The 26,158-nt window shown below is 42.3% G+C and overlaps 1 protein-coding gene across 1 annotated transcript in view; it reads left to right on the top strand.

Moving 5' to 3' along the window:
- Positions 1 to 18,717, top strand: part of arhgef10la (Rho guanine nucleotide exchange factor (GEF) 10-like a) — a 178,697-nt gene extending 159,980 nt beyond the window's left edge. The window contains exons 23-26 of the mRNA XM_080001492.1: positions 5,198 to 5,340; positions 11,733 to 11,904; positions 16,392 to 16,514; positions 17,380 to 18,717. Coding sequence (XP_079857618.1) covers positions 5,198 to 5,340; positions 11,733 to 11,904; positions 16,392 to 16,514; positions 17,380 to 18,008 — 1,067 coding nt within the window. The 3' untranslated portion in view covers positions 18,009 to 18,717. The remainder of the gene's footprint in view (positions 1 to 5,197; positions 5,341 to 11,732; positions 11,905 to 16,391; positions 16,515 to 17,379) is intronic.
- Positions 18,718 to 26,158: the final 7,441 nt, after the last annotated feature.

Here is a 26,158-nt window from a genome sequence, read left to right as displayed (position 1 = left end):
ATGGCGCTGTGTAGCCACAGACCCCTCCCGAAGGTGCCTACAATGGTCTTGTGGAGTCCATGCCTCAACGGGTCAGAACTGTTTTAGCGGCATGAGGGGGAGCAACACAATATTAGTGGTTATTAGTGGTAGTTTTAATGTTGTGGCTGATCTGTGTATATTAGATAGCAGCAGTGTAGTCAGGATGTTGAAGACAGTGTCCACTTTGTGGGTAAACTGATTGGGGAATTATACATTTTCGTTGATATCTTGATGGAATTATTTGATTTGATTGTTTAATTGTTAAACCCAAAGACCAGACACTACTTAGAGTTTAGTCCCTAATTCCACATTTTATCCATTTGTTTTCATAGCTGTTGATTAAATGAAACAATGTGGAGTCCGGCACATGTGTAGTTTCTGGAAAATACTGTGCTATATTTTGGGATTTGTGCAATTCCACTGATCGATGGCAACGCTGTGGTTGTCGATTTGTCAGTGTTTGTGTATTATGGATATAAAATGATGAAATATGACTAAAAGCATGGTTCACAGTGGTTCATGCATATAATATGCAGACATACATGACACATTTGGTTAAAAGTGGCCTTGTAGTGCATTTCTGGCACAAGGTTTCATGTATTTAACAATTTAAATTCAGTTCTGTTTTCTCTGTACCCCTGTGTTGCATTGCCACTGTGGAATAACATTTCTATTCCACAGCAGATCACATCGCTAATACCTTCACAAAGACTTAGGCGCTTATTAGAAAATACACAATTGTGTCGGAGGAAAAACTGTACACCAAAATGGATTTGATGTGTTTGTTAATGCGAATTGCTAATAGGGCATGTTTGGTAACAAAAAGAGGCTAATCCAATCAAATGAATGCTGCAAATGACTCGTTTTAATTGGTGCATCTGTCACGCAGCTCCGTTCCAAATTCCCAGAAAGTATCTCAGCATTCAGCGGTGGAAGCCTCACTGAAGGTGCAGTACGGTCACACCGCCCGCAACAGGGCTTCTGTGCCCCTGGCTTTTGTGGGCGTGTTTGCTCAAAATCCACCGGCTGTTGTGGGCGCGCCAAAGATTTCAAACCTCTCTCCCTTTCCATATTTAATAAACATTATATAGATGGATGGTGCCGTGTGTACTTTTTTAAAATGAAAATGGTGTAGCTGTTTACTTAGCAAAATAAATGACCTCTCTAAAAACAACCTAACTGGTCTTTCCCTTTAAATAAAGAGTTGTCGTTGTTGGAGAAACATAAAATGATGTATTCCTTATGTTATCGATAGTTGAGGGGACGTTTTTCATAAAAAAAACAGCTTAATCATGAACAATACGCAGTGGTCCGGGCATCCGTTTTCCAAGGATGAGCGCCAGTGAGAGTGAATCTTCCCTCCTATTGGCTGTCGCCCGGCGCCTGGTGCTGCTCATTTTGCCAAGTTGCTAAGTCAGACTCAATCATCAGTTCCAGACGGTGAAGCAGCTCTGTGTTCATCAGAACAAGCTCATGTTTAAAGTTGAAAGAGAGAAATATGTGACGGAAGGTTTATTTTGAGATTCTGGTCTTCACGAGTCACTCGGTAAAAAGAATCATTCGCTTTTTCCCCGCCCCTGGTTCATTTGGTTCAGTCGGTGTAACGCACGGTGAGTGAGGGAGGACTTCCTGAACCGTGAGCGAGAGGAGGAAGGGTCTACTTAGTTTGGTTTTGCGGTTTGAGAATTAATCATGTAATGATGTAAAGTTTAAATCAGTCACAGTCAATATGAATTGTGTCAACTGTCTTGGGCCTTTTATTTCACATTGGACTTTAACGTAGTGGTCACTGAGTATTTTCAGTCTTCTGGATGCCTGATTCAGATTCTCAGAATCAGGCATCCACCTTTGCCAGAGTGACTCCTGACTGCTGAGTCATTTAAAAGATTTGTTCACTGTGACCGAAATTGTTTGCGAGTCTTGCATCACTAACTATTAAGAGGCCAAATCTGTAAGCACAGTTACGTGTGGGTGACCTTTTGTGACATTTTGAGTGGTTAACAGGATAGTGGTGTGCCGTGGGATTATTTTATAGTACTAATTTTCAAATTTTGAGTCATCAATTTAGACCTTGAAGGGTTACAATCATTCCCCAGCGGATGAGAATTATTTACTCCTCAAATGATTTCTCAGTGGGGCACGCGGAGCATTTTTAGGATGGCGGCAAAAATCTGAAAGGGCACTTTTCCCCGTTTTCTCTTTCCTTGGGGAACCAGAGAATGCACTTTATCATTTTTACTCTATGGTAGGGGTCCTAGAGAGCCTTTTTATACTGTTTTCTCCATCACGAGTGCTCGAGAGGGCTCGGTCGCAAAGTTTTTTCGACCAAAAGGGCCACGCCACTCATTTACTCTTGAATAACTACCCTTGAATTCCCTGACTTATCAAGTCATTCTCTTATAATTGATGCATTCAAGGGACAAACTCCTGCAAGAAAGTGATTCAGAAGCACTTTTTGGTTCCGTCGTTCCTCACTTTGGTTTGTGATTCTTGCACCTACTATGATATGAGTATCAAAATACCACTTGGCCATGTGGCGGGTGGCGTGCTGTGTTTAGTCAGGCATCCCATAATGCCTGTGGGGCATGTGGGGGGGGGGGCTGCCTGGCTGCGGAACGCCACCACGCCACAGCAGCAGAATGGATGGATGATTAATTACACCAAGCTGCTGCACGCCGATTGAATATCACTATTCATGCTATGTATATTTAAAAAAAAAAAAGCAGAACAGGGGGATAGGAGAGAGAGAGCTCCCTGGGGTGGGGTTCTGGCTCTGCACAGCTGTTAAAGATTAATGCCCTTGACTAACACACGTCTACTGTCTGGGAGAAATAACAGGTCTGCAGAAGATGCCGACGTTTCACCAAAGACTCCAATCAGAAGGCATCCGCACGCGCAGCGCGCTGCCTTCTCAAACCTTCCCAACACACAGGTTCACAGGTCTCGGAGAACCTGCGTCATTTTTACTTAATCTGGCGTTCGGGGGTTTTGCGCGACCGCCGCCGGTGTGTCAGGGAGTCAAAAGAGACCGTTTTTGCAAGCGAGGGAATTCCTAAAAAGGTGGAAAGGATGACATTTAGAACATGGCAAGCAATTAACCTGCGGAAGCCACTAGTCATTGTGAAGCTGCTCTGCTATGAAAGGCAGAAATAAACAACTCCAAATGTTAATTAAATGGCTGGATGCACTTCCACCTCTAATTTAGCGTCATTAACGCACGGCAAAAACGGAAATGCTTATGTAATTCTACTACATAATGTGCCTCCCTCACAGTGGCACCAATGTTGTCTAATGGAAGTCTAAAGGTACATGGTCGCTTCATTTTCACTCTGATGGAAAAGAGGAGGTTTCAAACGTGAAGCACACTTTCAGCATGTGGCTGGTCGGTGGTAGTTTCAAAGAGCCATTTGTTCCGTCCTTTTTTCCTAAATTGTCCAACATGGAGTGGCTTTATGTTCCGTATGTTTCTCCTCACAAACCCTGCGGGGCAGGGAACATCCTTTTGGCTGCATAAGTAAAAGTAATTGAACATGATTGACTCAGCTATTATCTCTAAATTAATGGCGACCTGGTTTAGAAGTGACCACTGAGGGCCGCTAGGGACTAGATAAGAAGCTAGATGTCTGTCTACCTATCTGCCTATCTGTCTGTCTATCTGTCTGTCTGTCTCGCCATCTGTCTGTCTATCGGCTTGTCTGTCAGTCTGTATATCTGTCTGTCTGTCTGTCTATCTATGTCTATCTGTCAGTCTGTCCATATGTCTTTCCATCTGTCTATCTATCTGCCTGCCTGTCTGTCTATCTGTCTGTTTGTCTGTCTGTCTGTCTGTCTGTCTGTCTCTGTCTGTCTCTCCGTCTGTCTGTCTATCTCTCTGTATGTCTGCCTGTCTGTCTGTAGTATCTATATGTCCATCTGTCTCTTTCTGTCTGTCTGTCTGTCCGTCTGTCTCTCTGTCCATCTATTTCTCTGACTGTCTGTCTGTCTGTCTCTCTGTCCATCTATTTCTCTGTCTGTATGACTGTCTGTAGTATCTATCTGTCCGACTGTCTCTGTCTATCCATCTATCTATCTATCTATCTATCTATCTATCTATCTATCTATCTATCTATCTATCTATCTATCCGTCTGTCAGTCTATATATCTGTCTGTCTGTCTGTCTGTCTCCCTATCTATCTCTATCCATTGCTCTATCACTCTAAAAATATGTGGCAGATTGAGGCATCCAGTGCACGGAGCATGTAACAAACTGAGAGTTGAGGAAAGGATTCCCAGAGAGGGAAAGGTCCTCAAAGGAGATTTTCTTCCCTCAAAAGACAAACTTAATTAACCTATCACAAATTAATTACCCTATTTTGCGGGATTTCTGATTTTTTTGGTTTGAACAATGGGGGGTGCATAGCTTTCTCATTCGAATCAGGCACAAAACTCTGCATTAAAGATTCCGCATAAAATGTGTGGTTTGTTACGTCCGACACAAACGGACAAACATCTTTCTTCCAGATTTCAGAATTCCAGATCATATTAAAGGTTAAATACCACCGCACCAGAAATCAGGTAGTATGATTTCATTTAGAATTTTAAATAGAAAATACACAAATAATAATAATTGTATCGCAAATAGTCATTATATCGCAATAATTTAAACAACAATTTATGGACATTTTGGACATTTTATTTGGTGTGTTTGTGGATGAGGTTTACGTTGTAGCTGTTTTCTGGCCTAATTTTTCTTGTTTATTTGTATTATTTCGTGTTTTTCGTGTTTCATGTTTGTTCATTGCTTTTCTTGGGTTTATTTTGCTGTTTATTTTTAATGTTTGGGTTTATTTTATGAGTACAATTTATTTCTGTTTTATTGTTAATAAGAATATTTTTATTGTTACTGTTTGTAATTTCTGGTGTATTCCAATTTTTCTATTTAGTAGTTAATTTTAGGTTACTTGCATATTGCTTCTGTTCCAGTATTTTATTATTATTGCAGATAGCCTGTTATTTCTGTATCTACATATCTGTATGTGTACATGTCTATGAATCTATCCATCCGTCTACCTCTGTAACGTCTTGACAAAGAAGCCACAGGCAGCGCCATTTTGTTTTCCTGATTCCATTGGTAATAATATGAAAAGGAGATCGTATCTGAAAGGCTCTCGCTGTTCTCCGTCCTGTGTCCATGCAGGCGACCTGTGGGACCCCGATGGCCTGAGGTCCATGAGCGTGGGCACTGACCCGGTCCGGACCCTCCTGGTGCTGGACGACTCGGTGTGGGCGAGCTGCGCCAACTCAGTTTCGGTCATCGACGGCTCCAGCCTCTCCACCCAGGTGCGATGGTCCCTCCAAAGAAAGAGTTGGAGCATGCACTCAAACCTTTGCAGGGCTGAGGTTTACTATAATGGCACAAATGACATAAATTGTTTGTTACGTAACAATACTGGACCTCACAGAATTACCCTGAGAATTGTGTGGAACAAACGAACGAGCGAAGCTCGATTAAAGTAATTGCGGGGCACCCCGGTGGCTCAGCGTGGTGGAGCGCACCATTTTCAAGGCTGAGTCCTTGCCGCAGCGGCCCGGCTTCAATCCCGGCATTTGCTGCATGTCATCTCCTCTCTCTCTGTCCCCTGCCTTCGCTTCCTGCCAGCACTGTCACTATCGAATAAAGCATGAACATGCCAAAAAGGAAAAATAAAATACATTTATAATTGCATAAACATAATTACTCTTGAGAATTTTGTGAAACTGTTTTTTGGAGAGAAAAAATCGGAGCCTGAGCAAGAACACGTTCGTCAAATGAAGGAACAAATGAGTTAATGGATAAAGGATGGATGGGAGGACGAATGACGAATGATCTGAATGAATGAATTACTCAAATAATTACTCAGAGAATTGTATGTATATTTTTGGGACAAAGAAACAACTGACCCTGATCAAGACAAAGTCAGTAAAGTGAACGAATGAATGGATGAACAGACAAGGAATGGATGGATTAATCAAGTAATCAATGAGTTAGTGGATGGATGGATGCAGCGATAGCAGCAAGGTCAAATATAATAATCGCGTTGCTACTGGTTTTTGGGAGAAAACAAAACCTGACCCTGAACAACAACTAGTCAATTAAGTGAATGAATGAAGGATTTCATTATTTAATTGAATGAATTGCTCACAGAATTACTCTGAGAATTGTGTGCGAACAAGCGGACGGAAGGATTCCACTTGGTCCAGATTCTACCAATGGCAGCAGCAAGGTTGAAAAATAAAATGAGTCATCAGATGATGAATTCTTGCTTAAATTTGATCTTATCTTCTCTAAGGCTAGGGTTTTTCCAATTAAAAAAACGCTTGTCAAGATAGTCTTTTTGCAATATTTTAAGAGCGGCATCCCATCCTTCCCGTGTTCGCGGAAGAGCCGGCGTTCTAATCTGTTGATGCGATCAGGAATAACAGCCCGGGCGGCCGGCTCCACCTGCAACTAAGACAGAGAACTTCTGAGAGTGGATTCGCACAATGTTTACGAGGCTTTGTTTAGTCGTCGCTGGAGTTGCCAGGTTAAAGGGCTGTCGTCCTGGCTCTCAAAGGCGTACGTCAGGAGCTCGTTAGAGTTTTTTTAGGGGCGGACTAACTCTCCCCTTCGCGGCCGTGGTCGCGCTGGACAAGACGGAGCTGAGTGTCCGGGGAAACGTTAACACGGTTTTATTCGAACGTCGCGGATACCGTTTAATTACGTCTCCCGGGTCGGAGTTTGAGACGGCAGGGTGTTCCGGACAAACCCTCGGTCAACACGATGGGATGGAGAGATCCAATGAACACGCAAAGAAAATACGAAGAATCAGAAGCAAAATAAAATGTAAATAAAAAGGTTTACCTCATGGACGGATGCTGTTCAAATGAATCCAATTACTTCTTTGAGCATTCATTTAATCTGAACTCACACATCCCTTGAAGTTTGTGTTCATAGTACCTACCTATAGTATAGTACCTGATGCCATGATGTACTGTACAATTCCTATAAAATCAAATATATATTATTTATTTAAACTTTATTTAACCACATTGAGATTGAATCTCTTTTCCCAGACGGCTCTGGGCAGCAAATGCAGCACACTACTCGAAACCATAGCGACATTAAAAACCATAAGCGACAATTCATTTCGCCTCCTGTACTGCATTGCAGACGCTCCGCACATAGAAGTCAAGTCAAACGCTGGGTTTTCTAGCCGCAGTCCAAGGAAAACCACGCGTTTCCATCTCTCTCCCTCTCTCGCTCTCTCTCTCTCTCTCTCTGTCTCCAACCCTGGTGCTCCGGAGACGGCAGCTTAGCCAGCCGAGTGACCACGCCGCCGAGGTACAGTTCCGGTTCACTGTGCCTCCCGTAGAGCTTAGTGGGTCAGATCTGCTCGGTCCTCGCCGCTAACCTCGGCTTCCACACTAATGTGGACCCGGGAGGGATGACTTCACCGGGGCTGTGAAGCATGTCCTCGGATCGAGCCATCTGACGCAAGCCATATGAGTCGGAGACAGTCTGGGGGAGTTTCACGGACACAAATTCACCACGCTCCCTCCCTCCCCTGTTGTTTTTTCAAGACGGTGCCGCCCGCTCTGTCTGGTCTAGCTGTGTTTTTTGAATCATTTATCTGTGACGAGGCCCGCCGAAAGTAGCGGAAGCCTGGACCTTCATGCACGAAGGTTCGCCAGATTCTGTGCGCGCCAATCTCCATCGCGACGGCCAAGCTCCGCCCTTCAGTCCCCTAACAGTGGGGCTGAGTCCCTCCCGTCCAGCCTGAGCCTTAACAAAGTAGGACACAGGCTTTGATCAACACTGACTGGCAGGCCTTGTTCCTTCCTCTTCCCATCACGGCTCCCCTCCGCTCGCCTCTCCCTCTCAGTCACATGTCCACTCGTCAGCCGCTCGGGGACGGCAAGCCGGGATGTGGATTTCAGTGTTTTTTCAGAAGGACAGGGACACCTTGTCACCCAGAGTAATGAAGAGATAATGAGCGGTTCAGATGGGGCTTTAGTCTGCAGTGTTGTTACCCTCTTCCGGGCGGAAAGACGGCGGGAGCAAGTACTGCTGTTAGTCTGACATGGCGGCGCAGGGGTGTAGAAGGCATATTACCTCTGTCACGCTTCCCTGACCAGCTCATCTCTGTAAGCAACACTGAATTCAGCCCACTAATACCAGGCTGTGGGCTGCAGGAGCGGCTGTTACCTTTACTTATCCAGTATTTGACACCGAGCGGCGAGGACGTAACGCATGTCTGGCTGCCGGAGAACGGGACTTGGGTCAGTCTGCCTCATCTGACTGGAAAATAGAGACATTTCCGTATAAATTTGAACTACTCACAACAGGCTGTGCCTCACACGAGCTCCACCATTTCCTGTGGCCCTTCCTCTTGCTTTCAGTCCTGAAAGAATTCTAGAAAAGGGCTTTTGACATGGTTTCGCGTGGCATCCGACCAGGGGCTTTTCTATAATCTTTCTATAACTCTTTTCTGGCACCTGACTCCTTTGCCTTTGTCTCCCAGACATGCTAAAAGGCCAAAAGGTTCTAGCTTTGTTCAATCAAATCAGACTACCGTGATGTGTAGATGGGGCCCATTTTTCAGTTAAATAAGATGACAAAAAGTTTATTTTTCAGCACATCATTGGACCTTTCAACCTTATTCGATCCTTGGCATCGCTCCAACTGCTGTAACCCAGTTTTGAGCTCAGGGTTCAGGAACCTTTGCCTGGGGGGCTGAGTGATTTCTATATCTGATGTAGACTATGTATATACACAGTATAAAGACGATACAGTATATTCTTCTGCTTAGAGAAAGTTGTCGGTTCTACCTTATTTAACAACAATTTGCAAAACAAAATGAAGGAAAACGTTCTTCAATAAAAGCTACGATAGAGCAATGCAGCATCCATTGAAATTTACATCAAAAATATGATTCCACTGAGGCCTCTATCGGCTTGTGTTGACTTTTATTTTTTATTTTTTCTTCTCAATTTCTGATTTTGCATCAATACTTTTAATCACTACCTGCACTGTTTGGAATAGACCAAAGATATATTTTTTTATAGAATTCATTGATAGAATTAAGCTCTTCCAGCTCTTTTTAACTATGGTCTCTGTGGGCTGTGGTTCTGTAGGACGTAATTGAGCAGAATTATCTTTTAAAATATGGTTTCCATCTGGAGGTTGAGGAGGTTGAGGTTATGGCTGGAGGTCTACAGTAAGGTTGAGGTTATGGCTGGAGGTCTACAGTAAGGTTGAGGTTAAGGTCTAATCTCCCCTGAGGCAGTGCCGTGGAAATGAGTGTTTTTCCCAGTGTGCTACCGCCTCTCGCTTGCAGCTGTGGATTTTAGCTCGGAGGCAAAACCACCTTCAGCAAAAAGCTCCGGTTATGGTGGGGTACTTGTTACTTTTCTGCATGATTCTTTGATTCAACAGCATCCATTATTTTCAATACAACGTTGAGTTTTCAGGGGAAAATCATTTGTGATACAGAAGTCTGGGTATAGCCTGAGGCTCTGAAGGTAGCAATCACTTGGAGGATACCTGTTCTACTTCCCGCTCTTTGTTCCCCATTTATATGTCCCGAAGCCACATGTCCTGTCATCATATGACCCTGAAAACCTGAATTCTGAATCCAAAATTGGAGCCAAAATTATGTCTTCCTTCCATGTGCTGAATGGATGCTTTTTATCGGAGTGCATTAAGATAAATCTGAGAAAAGGGTTAGTGTTTCTATTATTATTATCCCAATGTCCATTGAAACAAGCGATGATGAAAATTCTTCTTTCCAAAAACGACCTTCTCATAACATTCAGGCCTATATTAATCAGGCCTTTACACATACAATTAATAGTTGATATAATGGAAATTTCAATCTTTCTGTCTTTCTTTCTGTCTGTCTTTAACAATCAATAGATTAATTGGTAGATTAATCAAGATAAAAAATGTTATTTTCCACTCTTTATCCAACCCAAACTGGGACTCTGTGCTTCCATCACAATCAGAATAGTTTTATTCTCACCAGCCACATTTACATATAGCAGGAATTCCTTCTGGTGAGGGTTTTTTGCACTTCAGCACAGACCGTCAGCATTAAAAATCCACGAACAGTCTGGGGGAAAAAGGAGAATAAAAATAATAATAAAATGAAATAGGATAACAATAAAAAATCAAATTTTAAACGTCACATATATGCAAATGACCAAAAATACACAACAGAAGTCGTCGGATATTTAAAGAGTATCTAGTATCGCATAACGACTTCCTGGCAGTTTAAAACATATGGTGGGCAAGATGGCATCCCATAATTACAGTATGTCAGCCAACACTTAGCGAGAAGTTCCTCCTCCATTTGCCGCTTATTTTGGAGCCGACAGTGTCGACGACCGCTTTGTATTTTCTTTACCGCTCATCTCGTTTCAACTGCTGTGGGCCATTACTGTGGATATCTCCTCTTTGATGGATGTGCCAAAATAAAAAAATATATAATAATCATAATCATTATAATAATAATAATAATAATAATAATAATGATAATTAAAGAAAACTAGCATTGACTACTTCTGAGGAGACAGTTAAAAAATAAAGTACACATCAAAGGATTCTTTCCTTTTCCGCCCAATTTCAAACAAAGGAGCAAGGACCTGCTGGCAAGGGCACTCAGACAGGCGGTAATCCTCCACCGCTGCTCTGTATATTTATATATTTTCTCACTTTCACTCATTGACTAATTACCCGGCCCCCAGACCCGGGGCCCCGGCAGTGATGGAGGCTGTGGGATTCTCACGCCCGGGACCTGGGGGGCCGCATGCGGAGCCATGATAAGGCTCGCTGGCGTATCTTTTTTTTCTTCCACTTACTCATTAGGACTGTGCGCCCCCAACTGCTTCTTTTCCATTATGGCTTTTTTAAGACAAGTGCCAGGGGAGTAACGTGAACCCCCCCCTCCCGGTTTGTTAGCTGTGCTATTAATTACAGTTTTGAGAGGCAGATCGTGTCTATACATAAACACAGGAACAGATCGCTGTGCAGGGTCTCAGGGGTCTGTGCTGAATGTCAGGCTCTGACATGGACTTCGTGCTTATACTATGGAGTAGTTTGGACATTATGTCATATTTGCAATAATATTTGATTAGCATCTCTAATATAAGAATAATTTTACCATAAAATGATCCAACAGTTGCAGTTTTTGAAGATATATATGTTATATGTTATAAATCAGTCACGCAGATTTAACACATTCTTACTATTATATTCATATTATATCTATTATATTCTTGTTATTAAACATATTGGGTTTTTGCAAAAAAACAATGTCATGGGTATTTCACAATATGTTGTGAATGATAATAATTGAATTCATAACAATTGATTAATAGTTGATTGATTATTATGATACTATGATAGTATTGAATTTATTATTATTATAATTATATTATTATTAAATAATTTCATATATATTCCATAATATATTTGCATCACAATATATTTGCTGTGATGGCATCCCATCAGTAGTCAGCAGTAGTCAGGGTAGTTCAAAAGTACAAAATCAAGGAATCATTTTGTTTTTTTAATAAAGCTTATATATATATATATATATATATATATATATATATATATATATATATATATACAGTATATTTGCTCTATATTTCTTTATACTGTAGCTCTATATCTGTATGGACATAATCATTTATTTTCTTTCCCTTTGCAGAAGTTTGAGGTCCACCCGGACCCCATGGTGAGCGTGGCCCACATGGTACGAGCCGGCGGAGGGGTGTGGATGGCGTTTTCGGAGGGCTCCTCCATCCGTCTGTTCCACACCGAAACGCTGGAGCATCTGCTGGAAATTAACGTGTCGACGCGCTCCACGCTGCTGAACCCCGGTAAGACCACCTGAGACTGGCGACCCCCTAATGAGGGGTCAAGTCATCACCACAACACGCTGTACGACATCCTTATCTTGGCACTACATCTGCCTTCAATGACTCTTCATTAAGCAGCTAATTATTTCTGTCATAACACTGTGTAATTTAAAACTACATGTCATTAGGGTTTTTTTGCCTTTAAAATATCAACTTTTTAATGGTTTTTGTGCTGGGGTAGGCCTGCACATGGAGACTGTTTTCACTCCATTTTCAAGGAAAATACATACAATAACACACGGGGTGTGATGTTAAATACCTTTGTGGCGAGTGGTCACGGTTTTTCACAGATGTTTAAGTTGAATTAGGCCCGCTACACCCCCAGAAGGGCCAAAAGTTCCAGCAATCCCAGAACCACATCCCTCCATGCCCACGTCCAGCAGCTTCCTCCTACCACTACTGGATTTATACACAGTGAAATCCTTGACCACCACTGCCAGCACTGCACGGACATGCTCAGTACCTACCCCTCAGTCCCTTATTACCTCCACCAATATTGTACAGGACTGGCTAGGACTTTTCCTGAATACTAAATACTCATAGAAGTGACACATTTGGCTCCTAGAGCTCTTAACGGGTCTGGAGAACCCAAAAACCAAAAACGCAGGCCGGGATTGTGTCCACATCTTATCATGGTCAATGGCTCCATGGCAACAAACCAGGTGTTTACCGAAGTGCTGTAGAACATTATGCTTTCTATTATTGTGAATGGATCCAATCAGTTCAGGTCTGAATTTTTTGGACCCGTGACGACCTCTACAACAAACCCTTGAATACAACTCCAAAGATGGCAGCGCCAACAGCTTAAGACTTGGCCTTATCGAAACTGGATGTTAGTGTTCACATCGGAGAGAAAATATCCAATCTTTTCCCATTTTCATGCTTGTCTTGAATGAAGCTCCTGTGTGACGACAGAGTTCTCTGGAACAGCGTTTGACACTGTGTTGTTTACAATTCATCGGTACCGTTAAATATGAAATGTAAATTCGGATATGCACGACGGAACCTTATATTTGACACCACATTAAAAGATAGAGGTATCAAACTTATTGAGCGTTACCGAGTTTTCACCCAAGTGAGCAACTTCTATTAAAGTTACTTTGTTGGCGGACTGGATAAGATAATACAGCAAAGGGGTTACAATCTGCATTTACAAGCACAGGTGGTTAATAGGAGCTACACTTAAGGAGTGAAAAGATATCAGGCTGCCCCTGATATCAGGCAATTTATTATGAAAATTGTCGCAGTATTTTGACCATCAAACTGGCCTTTTTGTTTTAACCTTTTGGAAATGGATGAGTCTCAACCCTCCGTGTCGTTGTGTAAAAAACATGACATACATTAGTCCATTTTGTTTCGGAGGTCTCTTCGTCGCACGGGAGCAGCTGGAGGGCAGCGATTAAGTGGTGACGATGCCTTCCTCCCGCTAAGTGGAATTCAGGTCTCGTCTGACTTGCACCAAGGGTCGTGGATTCGTGAGAGCGACCTGAATAAGTATCCCTTCCCGAAAACCCTGCCAACACCATAATGGAGCCATAGGGTGAGGAGGAGGAGGAGGAGGGATGGATGAAGGAGGAAATAAAGTCACCCAGGAGCAGTAAAATGCTAGTGTCAGAAGATTCTCCTCCTCGATGTTTCCATGGAAACGCTGTTGTCCTCTGTTCAATGCCCCTGGTACGCTGGGACCATGCCAGTTTTGGCCATTCTACCTTTATCAAGTTCTTTGGCTTTTCATTTTTTTTCTTTTTCACTTTTTAACTCCAAATGTCATTATATATGTTTGTGCTGCTTTTCCCAAATCGTACACCTTACATCTAATCAGATTTTCCTTTAGAAATCCTGCCCACAATCCAATCCAATGGGCTTCACAGAGTCTGGGGCTGGGGGTGACACCAATTTATACCCTACTTTCTGTCTGAAGGTCTGGCAGAAGGCGGCCGCCACGCAATGTGAATTTGGAATCGGATGTTGTTCAGTTCACTTATAAACCGCTAACTCTTTCGAACAGCATCAGGAAACAGATTTTTTTTTTAGCTGCAGCTAGCTGTACAGCGGCATCTGGACTGGAATACTAGCGTCCACTCTTGGATCCGAAATTTTCGTTCCAGGAGGAGACTTCAAAGGGAAGTCTCGGCTGTGATACCGGAAAGCGGTAAAAACATGCGACTCAGAGGTCATCTTCACCTTGCACAGACCGCATCCCCTGAAATATGCAGTGGATTGGGATTGGAGAGAGAGCGAGAGAGAGGGAGTGAGTGTGAGAGAGAGCGAGAGAGGGACAGAGAGAGAGAGAGGGCACCTCCGGGCGTCGCCCCCAGGGTGAGTTCCAGGGGGTGAGGAAGAGCAAACGATTCTCTCGCCTCGTGCCTTCGGGGTTCCACCAAGAGAAAGGATCTCTGACTCAAGTTCCCATTTTGTGGAGCTGAATAGAGGGAAGAAGCGCACCACCACCGCCAGACAGACCCTGCACATTAAATGCCGGGACATGCATTAATGATATAATCCCCCTCCGTCCTTAATGTGATTTATATTCAACGGAGAATCCCAGTTTGCAGCAACTAGCGGAGATGTTTCAGCGGCAGTGGAGTGAAGCGCTGATCTCTCATCTGCTAATGGCTCTAATAGTTCCGTCCTTGCGGTGAAAAATGTATAATATTCTATAAAATCAAGTCCTCTGCGACAAACAGGGGAACATTTATCTTTCAGTTTTCAAGGTTTAAGTACTTGTACTCGTACTAGTTACGTGAAGCCACTGCAGTCTGCAGAGAGGACTCTGATTGGAGGAGGAAGGATCGCCTGAGGTGAAGCTCTCCCTCCTTAATCTCAAGTGCTGTTGTCATTATCCGTCTTTATCACTTCTTTTTTTTTTTTTCATAAACACGGTGCCTGTGCGCCCACATCCTGTGACTTCAACTGTGCGATTTCACGGTGGCTCCGGGGAGTGGGCGTACGAGAGCCTCACTCTCTCACTTTAAGCCTTTTAGCCAAAGTAAGACACAAATGGCCAAATGTGAGCGGCGAAACTGACTGCTTCAAGCTCACCTTACAAGATCCTAATCTTCGGCCCTGGGGCCAGCGTTAGCCCAGCCCGGCCCTCCCCCATGCTCCTACCGACCGACCAGATTGGCGTTTTCGAAAAGGAAGCCCGGCGACGCTCCGCCAGCGCAGGAGAATAAAATGAATGAATTAAAGACAGTCTTGGGCCACTCACGCAAATTGCGCGTCATAATCTGAGCATGACACAGAAACAGGCCTGTAAATACAGTTCCACATGTAAAGGAGCGTTCTCCACTCACGTGACACGTTGGTGTAATTCAATTATGGTTGCCATGGATATTATTGTAACTGTAGTTGGAGATAACTGGGCCGGGGTGTAAGCCAAGGGGCTGAGAGACCGGAGAAAGAAAAGGCTGCTAAAATAAACCTACTGGAAAAAAAACCCAAAAAAACAAGACGGAAGAAAAAACCACCGGGTTTTTTCTTTTGTTCCTTTGTTAACTGTAAACAAAGGATCTGCATCTGTAATGAGAAGATGAAATTACCCTGTCCTCCCTCTATCTCAGCGGCACAGCACCAAAACAGCAGCAACTGAACTGAGAAACCTGGCAATGTAGCCTCAGAATTGGGAGTGATATAGAAAGGTGAAGAAAAGACGCAGGTGGAGCCGCCTGCATTGTCCCAGCGTGTTTACGTGCTGGAAGTTGGCATGGAAAACTATTAATTACGAAACAACTGACTCTTTAAGAACCTCAATCGGAGGTTTTTCCCGCTCGCTAAATCCCAATGTAATCCAATATTTGAATGCCAAAGACACATAAATAGACAGATAAATAAATGAACGGATCCTGCGCCTGTCGTTCTTCTTTGAGTGACTCATAGCTCCCGGTGTTTTTCCTGTGAATTAATTGCTTGAATTTTGGGTCCAAATAAACTGCTCTTCGACTTATTTACTTTACTTTTTCATAATGAGAAGCCTATTTGCAGCAATGATTGTCTAAATAAGCTTCTCTGTGAAATGTACTGTAAATCCCAAAATTTCTGCTTTTGCAAGAGTAGACATGAATTCGGTTCATGAATTATGCAAGTTTGCTATATTGGCGAGGTACTATGGTAAGATAAGATACATGGTAATATTCCATAATTACCATAACCATGAAAATCCATAACTATTAAGAAAACTTTATCTTAAGCACTATTATCATAGGCATGACTTTTGATATTTATCATATTTGCCATTAATCTTATTGTTTCATTGATCCACTCAAATAACTAATATTTTAGTCATTTATGACTAAATGACTAAGATTTTAGTGACTTATTTTATTGTATATATTTATTTATTTGTACTTTTTAAAAATATTTTAAAATAAAATATAACTATTTTAATATTAAAAACCCTTTAAATGAATGACTTTAATTCAAAGTTTTATCTTAAATGAATCCCCCAGGTCAGAAGAGCATGAGGGTGACCAGCCTGCTGATCTGCCAGGGGCTGCTGTGGGTGGGCACCGCCCAGGGAATCATCATCACGCTCCCAGTTCCCAAACTGGAAGGTATTCCCAAAATAACAGGTAGGGATCAGAATGGCAGTCATGCAACAGCCTCTCCACAGGTCAAAAGGAAAACCAAAGAGGTTTTTTCTTCCATGATAGAAAATGACTTGGCTGAGGTCACTTTAACAAATTGCAGTGTAACAGCAGCTCACATAAAAAAATGGCAATAGTATTAGACCTAAAAATTGACCAAATAGATAGAAAAATTGCCGTTATGAAATAAATCTAGTTATCAACAATTCACACGTAATTATACTCGAAATATACATATATATCAAATGATACCACTTGTTGACATATATATATATACACAGGTACTCCTCACTTAACGACCGACTTACCACCAGCTCTCTGACCACTCTGTATTGTGCGCTGCGTGCAATACCACGGTGTCTGTGTCCAGCCTCTCATCTCATCCCCCTTTATATACTATATACACTATATATACTATATATACACTATATACACTATATACACTATGTACACTATATATACTACGTACACTATGTATACTATATACACTTTATATACTATATATACACTATATACACTGTATATACTATATATACACTATATATACTATATACACTTTATATACTATATACACTATATACACTATATATACTATATATACTATATACACTGTATATACTATATATACTATATACACTGTATACTCCCATCTCATCACCGGTCTCAGTCTCGTTCCCGCAGTCTGTCAGTATTCACTACACTAGCGTTCGCAATCGCCACGCCCCCTTATACAGTATATATATAAAATTGTTAATATCTTCTGTTTTATTTGTACAAAAATCCTCTCCATGGATACATTGAGATAAATATATAATATGATTAATGATGATTCCACTTCCCCTCTTGGCAGGGAAGGGCATGGTCTCTCTGAATGCCCATGGGGGCCCTGTGGACTTCCTGGTGTCCACGTCTAGCACGCTGTCCCCCGACCTGCTGAAGAGGGACTCCATGGTGGGGGACAGCGGGGACTCGGCCATGGGGGGCGAGGATCGCAGCAGTGATGCCTCCACGTCTCAGGAGTCCCTGCAGCAGCAGCAGCCGGTTTCCGGAGCATCCTTCCAGGGCCAGGGCGAGGGCCGCGGCCCCCGGGCCCGCCAGGGCCAGTGCCAGGGCCAGGGCGTCCTGCTGCAGTACAGGCTGCGGTCCACCTCGGGGCTCCCCGGACACCCCCTGACGGCGCTGGGTGACGAGGCGTCCGACTCGTCCCTGGAGTCCCTGGAGCACAGTGTGGAGGACGGCTCCATCTACGAGCTGAGCGACGACCCCGACATGTGGGTGAGTGGGCGGCGCTGCGAGAGGGACGGGGGACGCCGGGACCGGGTGACTTCTGTGGCCGTGGTCTCTGGGGGCAAGGGCTTCCGGAGGCTGAGGGACCGGGAAGGGGCGGTGGCGGACCGAGGGGGCACTGGTCGCAACGGGACCGGAGGGGAGGCTCTGGAGAACACTCTGATGGTTTGGCAGCTTCCGCTGACTGTGTGATGCTGGGACGGACGTGGAAATGTGTTCGATGATGTCCGTGCAGCCTTTCCCTTTCCAGGAGATCCGAAGGGATTTAACCGTGTGATGTCAGTAGTTGCTCCACGCTAGGTGGATGATTTAGCCCCAGTAACAAGGAGTGTAAAGTCGGCGGTTTTAGGCGTCAGCGTGGTAATTCCATCCTGTAGGCCATTCTCCCAGTGTGCAGGAACTGTCACCATCAACTTCAGACGCAGATTACCGCTGGTGACAGTTCTGGAGCAGAAGCCCCTTCCTGACATAGTCAAGATGGATGCCTCCATTTGACTCCACCATCATGGCTGCCTGACCTCCCGCGTGCACACACTTTCTGTCTTCCCCACATTTGGTATTCCGACTCCAATGGGACAACCGGTGGACTGCGTTTCCCACAGCTCTGGGTCTCGGTTGGACTCACTATGTGGTGCTGAGGTACAGATGGACGGATCCTCTGTCTGCTAACTTCGGGAGCCGTCCAAACCGGTTTGGGGCTGAATCACCCAGAACTTACCACCGCGTCATAAACCGCATTAGTGTTATTTTATTAACTCAGCCAGACTCCCACTCCCATGCAATGTGAATGTACTGTGGCTAAAAATGTACTGTACCCAAAAAAATTGCTTTTTAAAAAGAACTTCTCATCTCATATTTGTGCCCTATGTACTGTATATATACAGTATACATACACTATATGTGCTATTTAGTGTAATTTAGTGTAAGTGTAAATATATACATTATGTATATACTATATATAGTATGTATACACTATACATAGATATGTATATACAGTATATTGTGTGTGTGTGTATGTATATATATATATATATATATATATATATATATATATATATAATGTACTTTATTTATATGCTGTATATATAATGTAAATATAGTGGATGCATACTGTATATACAGTATACATATAGTGTGTATATATTGTGTGTATATGTGTATATATACACATAGTGTGTGTATATACAGCGTATATATATATAGTGTAAATATGTTTATGCATACTGTATATACAGTATATATATATTTATTGTATACATTAATATATATACTGTATATATACAAACATATATATATTTAGCACATAGTGTATACTGTATGACTAAAAGATCTTTCTATTCAAAAAGCAATGCATTGAGTTATAGCAATACTACGATTTGATTATTAAGAACAGATACACAAAATAATCTTTGGCAAGATGTATGTGGCATTTTCACCATAAACAAGTCGCTATCATTCTCCTATTCCTTTTCACTGAGCCCTTTATATATTTAACAACTAAATGAAAGAGGCATGAAAGAACGTGCTTCTCCATGGCCAAATCCATCTTTATTCGGTAAACCAATCAAAAACTATCATTTCTGTACGTCACATCTGTTGTTCAATTGTCATTTTACGTACATATCTCTATCGTTAGAAACACCTTAATTGCTTTTGAAATCCTTTTTTTCTGTACAGGACAAGGACATGGTAACACTTTGGCCAATTTAAACACGTGTACAACTTTCTTTTATCACAGTGAGAGAGTCTTAAGACTAGTTTGTGCTGTAGTTTTGAGAGGATAAACCTGATTGTACTGTGTAGTTTCATCTTGGTACTGTGTACAGAACATGTTTTTTTTAACTGTATAATTTAACAATGACAGGCATACCTCTAGAAGTTTTTAAGGATGTACAAAAAGTATGCGGTGTTATCAATCTTGCTAATAAAGACTGGCAATAATCAAATGATCATTTCTGGTGTTTCAGCTTTCATCCCTTCTTCCATTCCTTCTTTCTGTGAGTGATTTATGGGGAAACATCAAGCCCTTGCTTTGTATTTCTGTGAAGTGCACGAAGGTCCATGAAGGTCTATGAGTTCCATGAGGCCACATGAGGGTCCATGAGATGCATGAAGGTCCATGAGGTGTGTGAATGTCCCTGAGAGTCCATGAAGGTCCATGATGGTGCATGAGGTCCATGGAGGTCCATGGTGGTCCATGGAGGTCCATGATGGTCCATGAGGTGCATAAAGGTCGATGAGATCCATGAAGGTGTATAAAGGTCCACTCCACTAATAATGTCTAGAGTAGTGTTTTATCTCTAAGGTGCTGAGGCATTACAAAGACGTTTGTCTAGTGTAGCATTAAAAAGGGATGTTCCACGTGGGTTCACAGGGTATTTCAAAGAGCACCAGCAGCAACAGTAACTCTCTCCCCTTGAAGCGATGGTCATTCAATGGTCAGTGAGTGTTATTCAATGGTCACTGATACTTGATCACTTGAGTTGAATACTTTTCCAAATGTTCAGTATCCAGAAAAATAATACTCAAAACAATTGAGGAAGTTGCTTTGTTATAGTATTGTCCCAGAAGATCATTTTGTATTCACTTAAAGACCTTTTTCGGATGTTAAGCATTGGACACAGGTTTTCAGAATCTCAGTATTTGGCCAAGTTTACAGTGGTGTGGGGATGCTGTGGTTTGAGCAGCCACACCTGTCCTGGGTCTAGGTAATTGGGCCCAGGATCAGTGTGGCTGCATAGCTGTTGCTCGTTGGTTGGTCTAACGAGCAACAGGTAAAACCCCCATCCTCACACTCACAGGAGAGGAGCCCTTCTCATGACACGCTGTCCATCTGCTCTGGGCTTGTTCCATCTAGCCCCCTCCCATCAATATACTGGTGGGTTTCCAACTCTAATTGTCTGTGTCTCTGTGCTGGAGGTCCCTGAAAACGACACTCGGTTGGCGCGTGGCAGGCAAAACTGCCACATTTACATTTTCATTTATGAGCAAATTCCTCCTAAATGAAAATGTAAATTTGCCTCATGGTGAGAATTGGTGCGTTGATGCACAGACAATTTACATAAAAATCTTAAACAGTCTGAAAAAAAATTGGAAATGGCCAATATACAAAACAAAAATAGGCAAATATACAAAATAGCAAAAAAGAAAAAAAATTGCCAAATATACAAAAAAAAACCATACAGAATATTCACAAAAGCAATTCTATGCAGATTCTATGCAGCACTTAACTTGGGAAATGTGAAAGTTTCCATTTCACTTTGGTCCTTTAATGTCTCTGAGATGCCAAACCACTCACAATTGTAAATTAAAACATACTTTAATCTCTTAATGTAATACTTTCATTATTTCAAGTTATGATTGATTTTTGTAACATTGATGACAGTGATGCTTGTTGCTTGAATCATGGGATGGACTAGTTCAATCACATTGATTGTTGAATGATTGATGCAACTTGCAGATTAGAATCAGTCACAGGCTTTTCATCATTTCATCACGGTCAATTGATCGTTTGAAATGTATTTTATTTTATTTTATTTTAACATTTTAAAACCACTTGTATCCTTATTTTCTCTTAACTCTGCAAAGACAGCGGTGGGAAAACACAAAATCCATTAGTCAAGTACAAACAGATTGATTTTATGTCAAGATAAGATTCTATATTCCTCTGAATTTTAGGACTGAGCATGGTTCAGAATGCTTCAGATTATTAAAGTGACCTTGAGAATTGCTGATAAAGACAAAAACTACAGTTAACTTTCACCAACTTCAGGATACATCGGGTTGGTCATACAAATTAGAGAAATAAAAAATAAAAATCGACATCACAAAAAAGTGGACAGTATATATACAGGGAGCAAAATATAAAGACAAATAATAATAGATACATATATATACACTGTATATATCGGGAGCAAAAATAAATAAAAAAAAAACAATGTTTGCGTGTATATATATATATATATATATATATATATATATATATATATATATATAGGGAGCAAAATTGTATAAGCAATATATACAGAGAGCAAAAACATTTCTATATATGTATATATACTGTATATATCCATATATTTCACTTTTTATTAGTTTGAAATTCACCAATCCTCACCATGACAAATTCCATTGGTTTACTTGAACACTCTCCAGTTTTGCTGCAAGCTGCCCATTTGGGTGGAGATGCAGGGGTGGGTGGAGATGCTGTCCTGGGAGTAGAGTGAAGCAAAAAACAACACATTCCAACATCCACCTCCCAGCATCCACCTTCGGGAAACAGAATGAGGATTTCATGGCTGTGGGTGGAACCTGCAAAATACCCAGAATTGAAAAGAATCTGAATCACTTTATGCGGCATAAAACTGTCTGAAAAACTAAAATAACATAAAATAGAAAATTAAATAAAAACAAAATAAAAATAGCCAAATATACACAATTATCCAAAATTACAGAACAAATATATAAATATAAATATATAAAATACAAATTTCCCCCTTCCAGTCCATCCTCCCAAAGAAAATCGATTCTATGCACAGGATAAACTATTGGTATTGGTACATAGAGGTATAAATGGTTATCATGTACTGACTAAGTTACTACAGAGTCTATGGTGTTATAACAGTGTCATTTCAATATGGAACTCAGAGAAGTCGCTGAGCGGCTTCTCCTACCCCGGGTCAGCAGCACGATGCTTCCTCTGCCCCGAAGCAAGCAACAAATTGGAGGAAAACCCTGTGCAGGCAATTACTCCGTAGACCGCCTGACTCCAGCGCTGTAGAGGATAAATACTGTATGTATGCATTTGTATTCTTTTTTCCAACTTCAGAAACCCATTTTTTCTAAACCTTGGCATAGATATTTTCTGCCAATTAACCCTGCCCAGGGGGAGATTTGCCTATCTGCAGCCCCAGCCATAACCCCCATCCCCCAACCCCCACCCACCCCAGCCCACCCTCACCCCCACCCACACCCACACCCCTCCTCAGGTATAATTTGCATGGCTCAGTCAAGGCTAAACTGAGGCGTATGAAGTGTTGTGGTTTGAAGGTCTCCCTGCTTTATCTGCCGTCTCCCTAAAAGCTCTGCAACATTTGCATTGCTTTTCATTTCAGAAGGCTCGGCAGTGCTGGTGATAAAGGGAGAACAGCGCGTGGTACCAGCTTTCCGTCTGTCCTTCCTTCCTTCCATCCCAAATAAAAGATGGAAGAGGCTCCTCATTTGCATATGGAGAATGCGCTGCTAGGATAAGGACCCACATGGAGGCACCAGCAGCAGGCTCAAATGATGCCTGTCAGAAATACAGTGCACGGTGGTAGAGAGGCTTAGTCTCACCTGTAGGGGGAGTAGGGGTGAGGTCCCAGCTCATTGCTTCTTACTTGTTGCGGGAGTAGGGAAGCAGCTGTACAGTCTCGCCTGTACTCGTCATGGCCAGTGCCCTGATATAATAGAGTTAAGTTCAAATCAAAATGAAATACGACATATAGTGCTACTTTACCTTTATTCTCATCCAGATTACTAGTTACATTACGATTGGTAGTATGTGTTCAAATGTGTTTATTAGGATAAACTCCTTAAGATGTACCATCTAGTTTTCGAGGAGGTCCCAACATTTATTCACAAACACTGCGTACAACAAAGGAGTGACAGAATAACTTAAAAAAAAAAAAAAACATCAACAAACAAACAAAAACAAACCTCTTATTCATGAAACAGTGAAAACATTACAACCACAAGGTGGCAAGAGCTGCCAATAGAAGAAAAAGTGGGCGTGTGAGTGGATCACCACATACAGTCGGGTATAACCATCAGGTATAAACAGTAGGAATACACAGTAACCTTCTTTGTTGACAAAGAGCAGTCCATCGCAAAGTAAGAGGAGAGTCCAAGCTCAAACATGCATTGTACAGTGATGAATGAGAAAGGGACACACCAAGGACAAATCTGCAGAGTCTGTTTTGCGCTGTGTTAAGTGGAACAAGGTCCCTCGCTGCGTGTGAAGCAGTTTTGAGATCTATGTAAAACATTGATTGCAAAGTTGACATTCCGTAAGACATGGTACATGTGAGATTTGAATGAGAGTTCGGCATCAAGCCATATACCAAGATATTTAATATTACCAACTTAATGCAAAGAGTGCCGTCAGCAGTGGTTATTACACAAGAACAAGGTTTGGATTTAAGTTCTGGTCTGGTGCCAAAGACAGGGGTGGACTGGTAATCTGGCACACCGGGCATTTTCCTGGTGGGCTGGCGCACCTTGGGGCCGATATCATTATTAATAATAAAAATCAAAAATTGTCCAACGGCCAGCCCATCGAGCAGGGAGAGTGACCCATTGGTTAATTTTTCTATACTGACACTGGGCTGGCCCGCTCACATCTCTTCTTAAGCCCCACTCGCCTCTGTCCCCTGTTCCTCGTGTCGGATGTTGTGGCTCAGAGCTCCGTAGCACCGCAGCGCCATCAGAGTCATTTTTTGGCCTTCCTAAAGGAGTGCACAAATCATAAAAATACAACACGTTTTTCAATGGCAGCAGTATAAAACCATATGTTAGCAGGTATGCACCTTTTTCCCCCCACGCCAAAAGAACAGTAACATAAAACATCATGTGAAAAATTAATTGAAAAAGCACGCCCGTGGCCCCCACCCCCATCACCCCCCGGCACACACACACACACACGCACACACACACACACACACACACACACACACACACACACACACACGCACACAGACACACACACACACACACACACACACCCTTCTCATGAACACATCGCACTCACACTCGATCATAGTGATTTTTCGCAGGGAGACACTGTCACCTTTGGCAGTGGTTGTGGAGTGGTGAGGCCTGGAACCAGATTGAAATGGTGATAATATACTGTTAATACTGAGATAATGTGAAAGTTGATTATAAATATTTTCTTTCTAAGACTTGAGCAATAGAGCAAGAGAATGGATATAGGTCTATAATAGTTAAGTTCAAGTACACCGCCGCCTTGATGGAGTGCAGTAATGCTTGCATGTTTCCAGACGGCTGCCAACTCACATGTAGACAAAGAGAGGCTGAATAAAATCCGCAAGTGATACACGAGAGTATGAGAAGCTGGTATAATAAACCTGTTTTCAAAACCCTCCAGTCCAGCTCCACTGGTCACGTTTAAATCATTAATAGCCTTCTGAAATTCAGCTGGTAAAAATCTTCCTAAAAAGAAAAAGAAAAAGAACCGCAGCGAGTTGAGAAATAGGTCGGACAGCCAGTCGTCAGGTAAGAGTCGGGTAATAAGATATAACAGACGGAGGAGAAATGCTGATTGAATGCTCGAGCAATAAATGGAGAGTTGTGTAGTATTGAATCGGCAACTCTTATATGATTAATAAAGTGTTTAGCCGGTGTGATAATGATAGATTCGATTCTGTTGCAGAATTGCTGAGGGTTCTTAAAATCACAGCTAAGACATTCTTTATAGTTGTCACATTTTGCATTGCAGGTTTTCATGCTGCTCACATTTCGCCGCTGCCTGTATACTTCCCGATCAGCGTTGGCCCCTGTCTGACGAGATGTTGACCATGCGTTGTCCCTCTGCCTGAAGAGGCAAAATATGTTTGGGGCTGATCCGAGGGAGACGTTTTCCCTTGACCGCAACAGCTTTCCAAGGAGCATGTTTGTCCATAGCCTCAGTGAACTCAGTGCAGAGGAAATCCCAGGCGCCCTTGTACCCCAGGAATTCATTGGAATCCGTCCCAGTTAACAAAGATTAAGTCATTCATAGATCAATGTAAATAACGTTTCTTGTATTGTCTGATTTTGATTCGTTTTGGTGGCAATTGAGGTCGTTTGATTTTCCACACGCAATTGGCAGTCGAGTGATCACTGAAGCAGCCGGACAAACACCCGCCCTTCTATTTGGGTGTGAAACAAGTATCCAGTCAAGCAGAGATTGAGTTCTAGGGCTTGGCTCAATTTCTAAACAACTGGGTAAAATGTAGACTACTAAGTATATGTATTTTCTTTGTCATGACACTTCTCGAAGCAGCTTTGTTGCCTTCATTTCTACAGGAAAAGGAATTGATGGTGGAGACCAGCCATTAAAAGACGCGGAGGCGGTGACGGTGGTCCATGTACGCTATCAATAGTTAAACGTTTATTTGCACGAAAAATGACTTTGACATAAACAAATTGAAAATGAAGAGGCTCAACTGTGAGTATGATTAACTGAGATACGAGATGAGAGGAGACATGTACCGTACAGCCACACCTCCACCCCCCGAGCAGCCATCACATCTGAACAGAACATCATTTGTGAGATATACTTCATTGTCTGAGATATTACTGCTAAG

Source organism: Zeus faber (assembly GCF_960531495.2).
Source record: "Zeus faber genome assembly, chromosome: 5".
NCBI classification, from domain to species: domain Eukaryota; kingdom Metazoa; phylum Chordata; class Actinopteri; order Zeiformes; family Zeidae; genus Zeus; species Zeus faber.
Note: the sequence above shows the minus strand (reverse complement) of the source record. Positions and strands in the feature narration are given on the sequence as shown.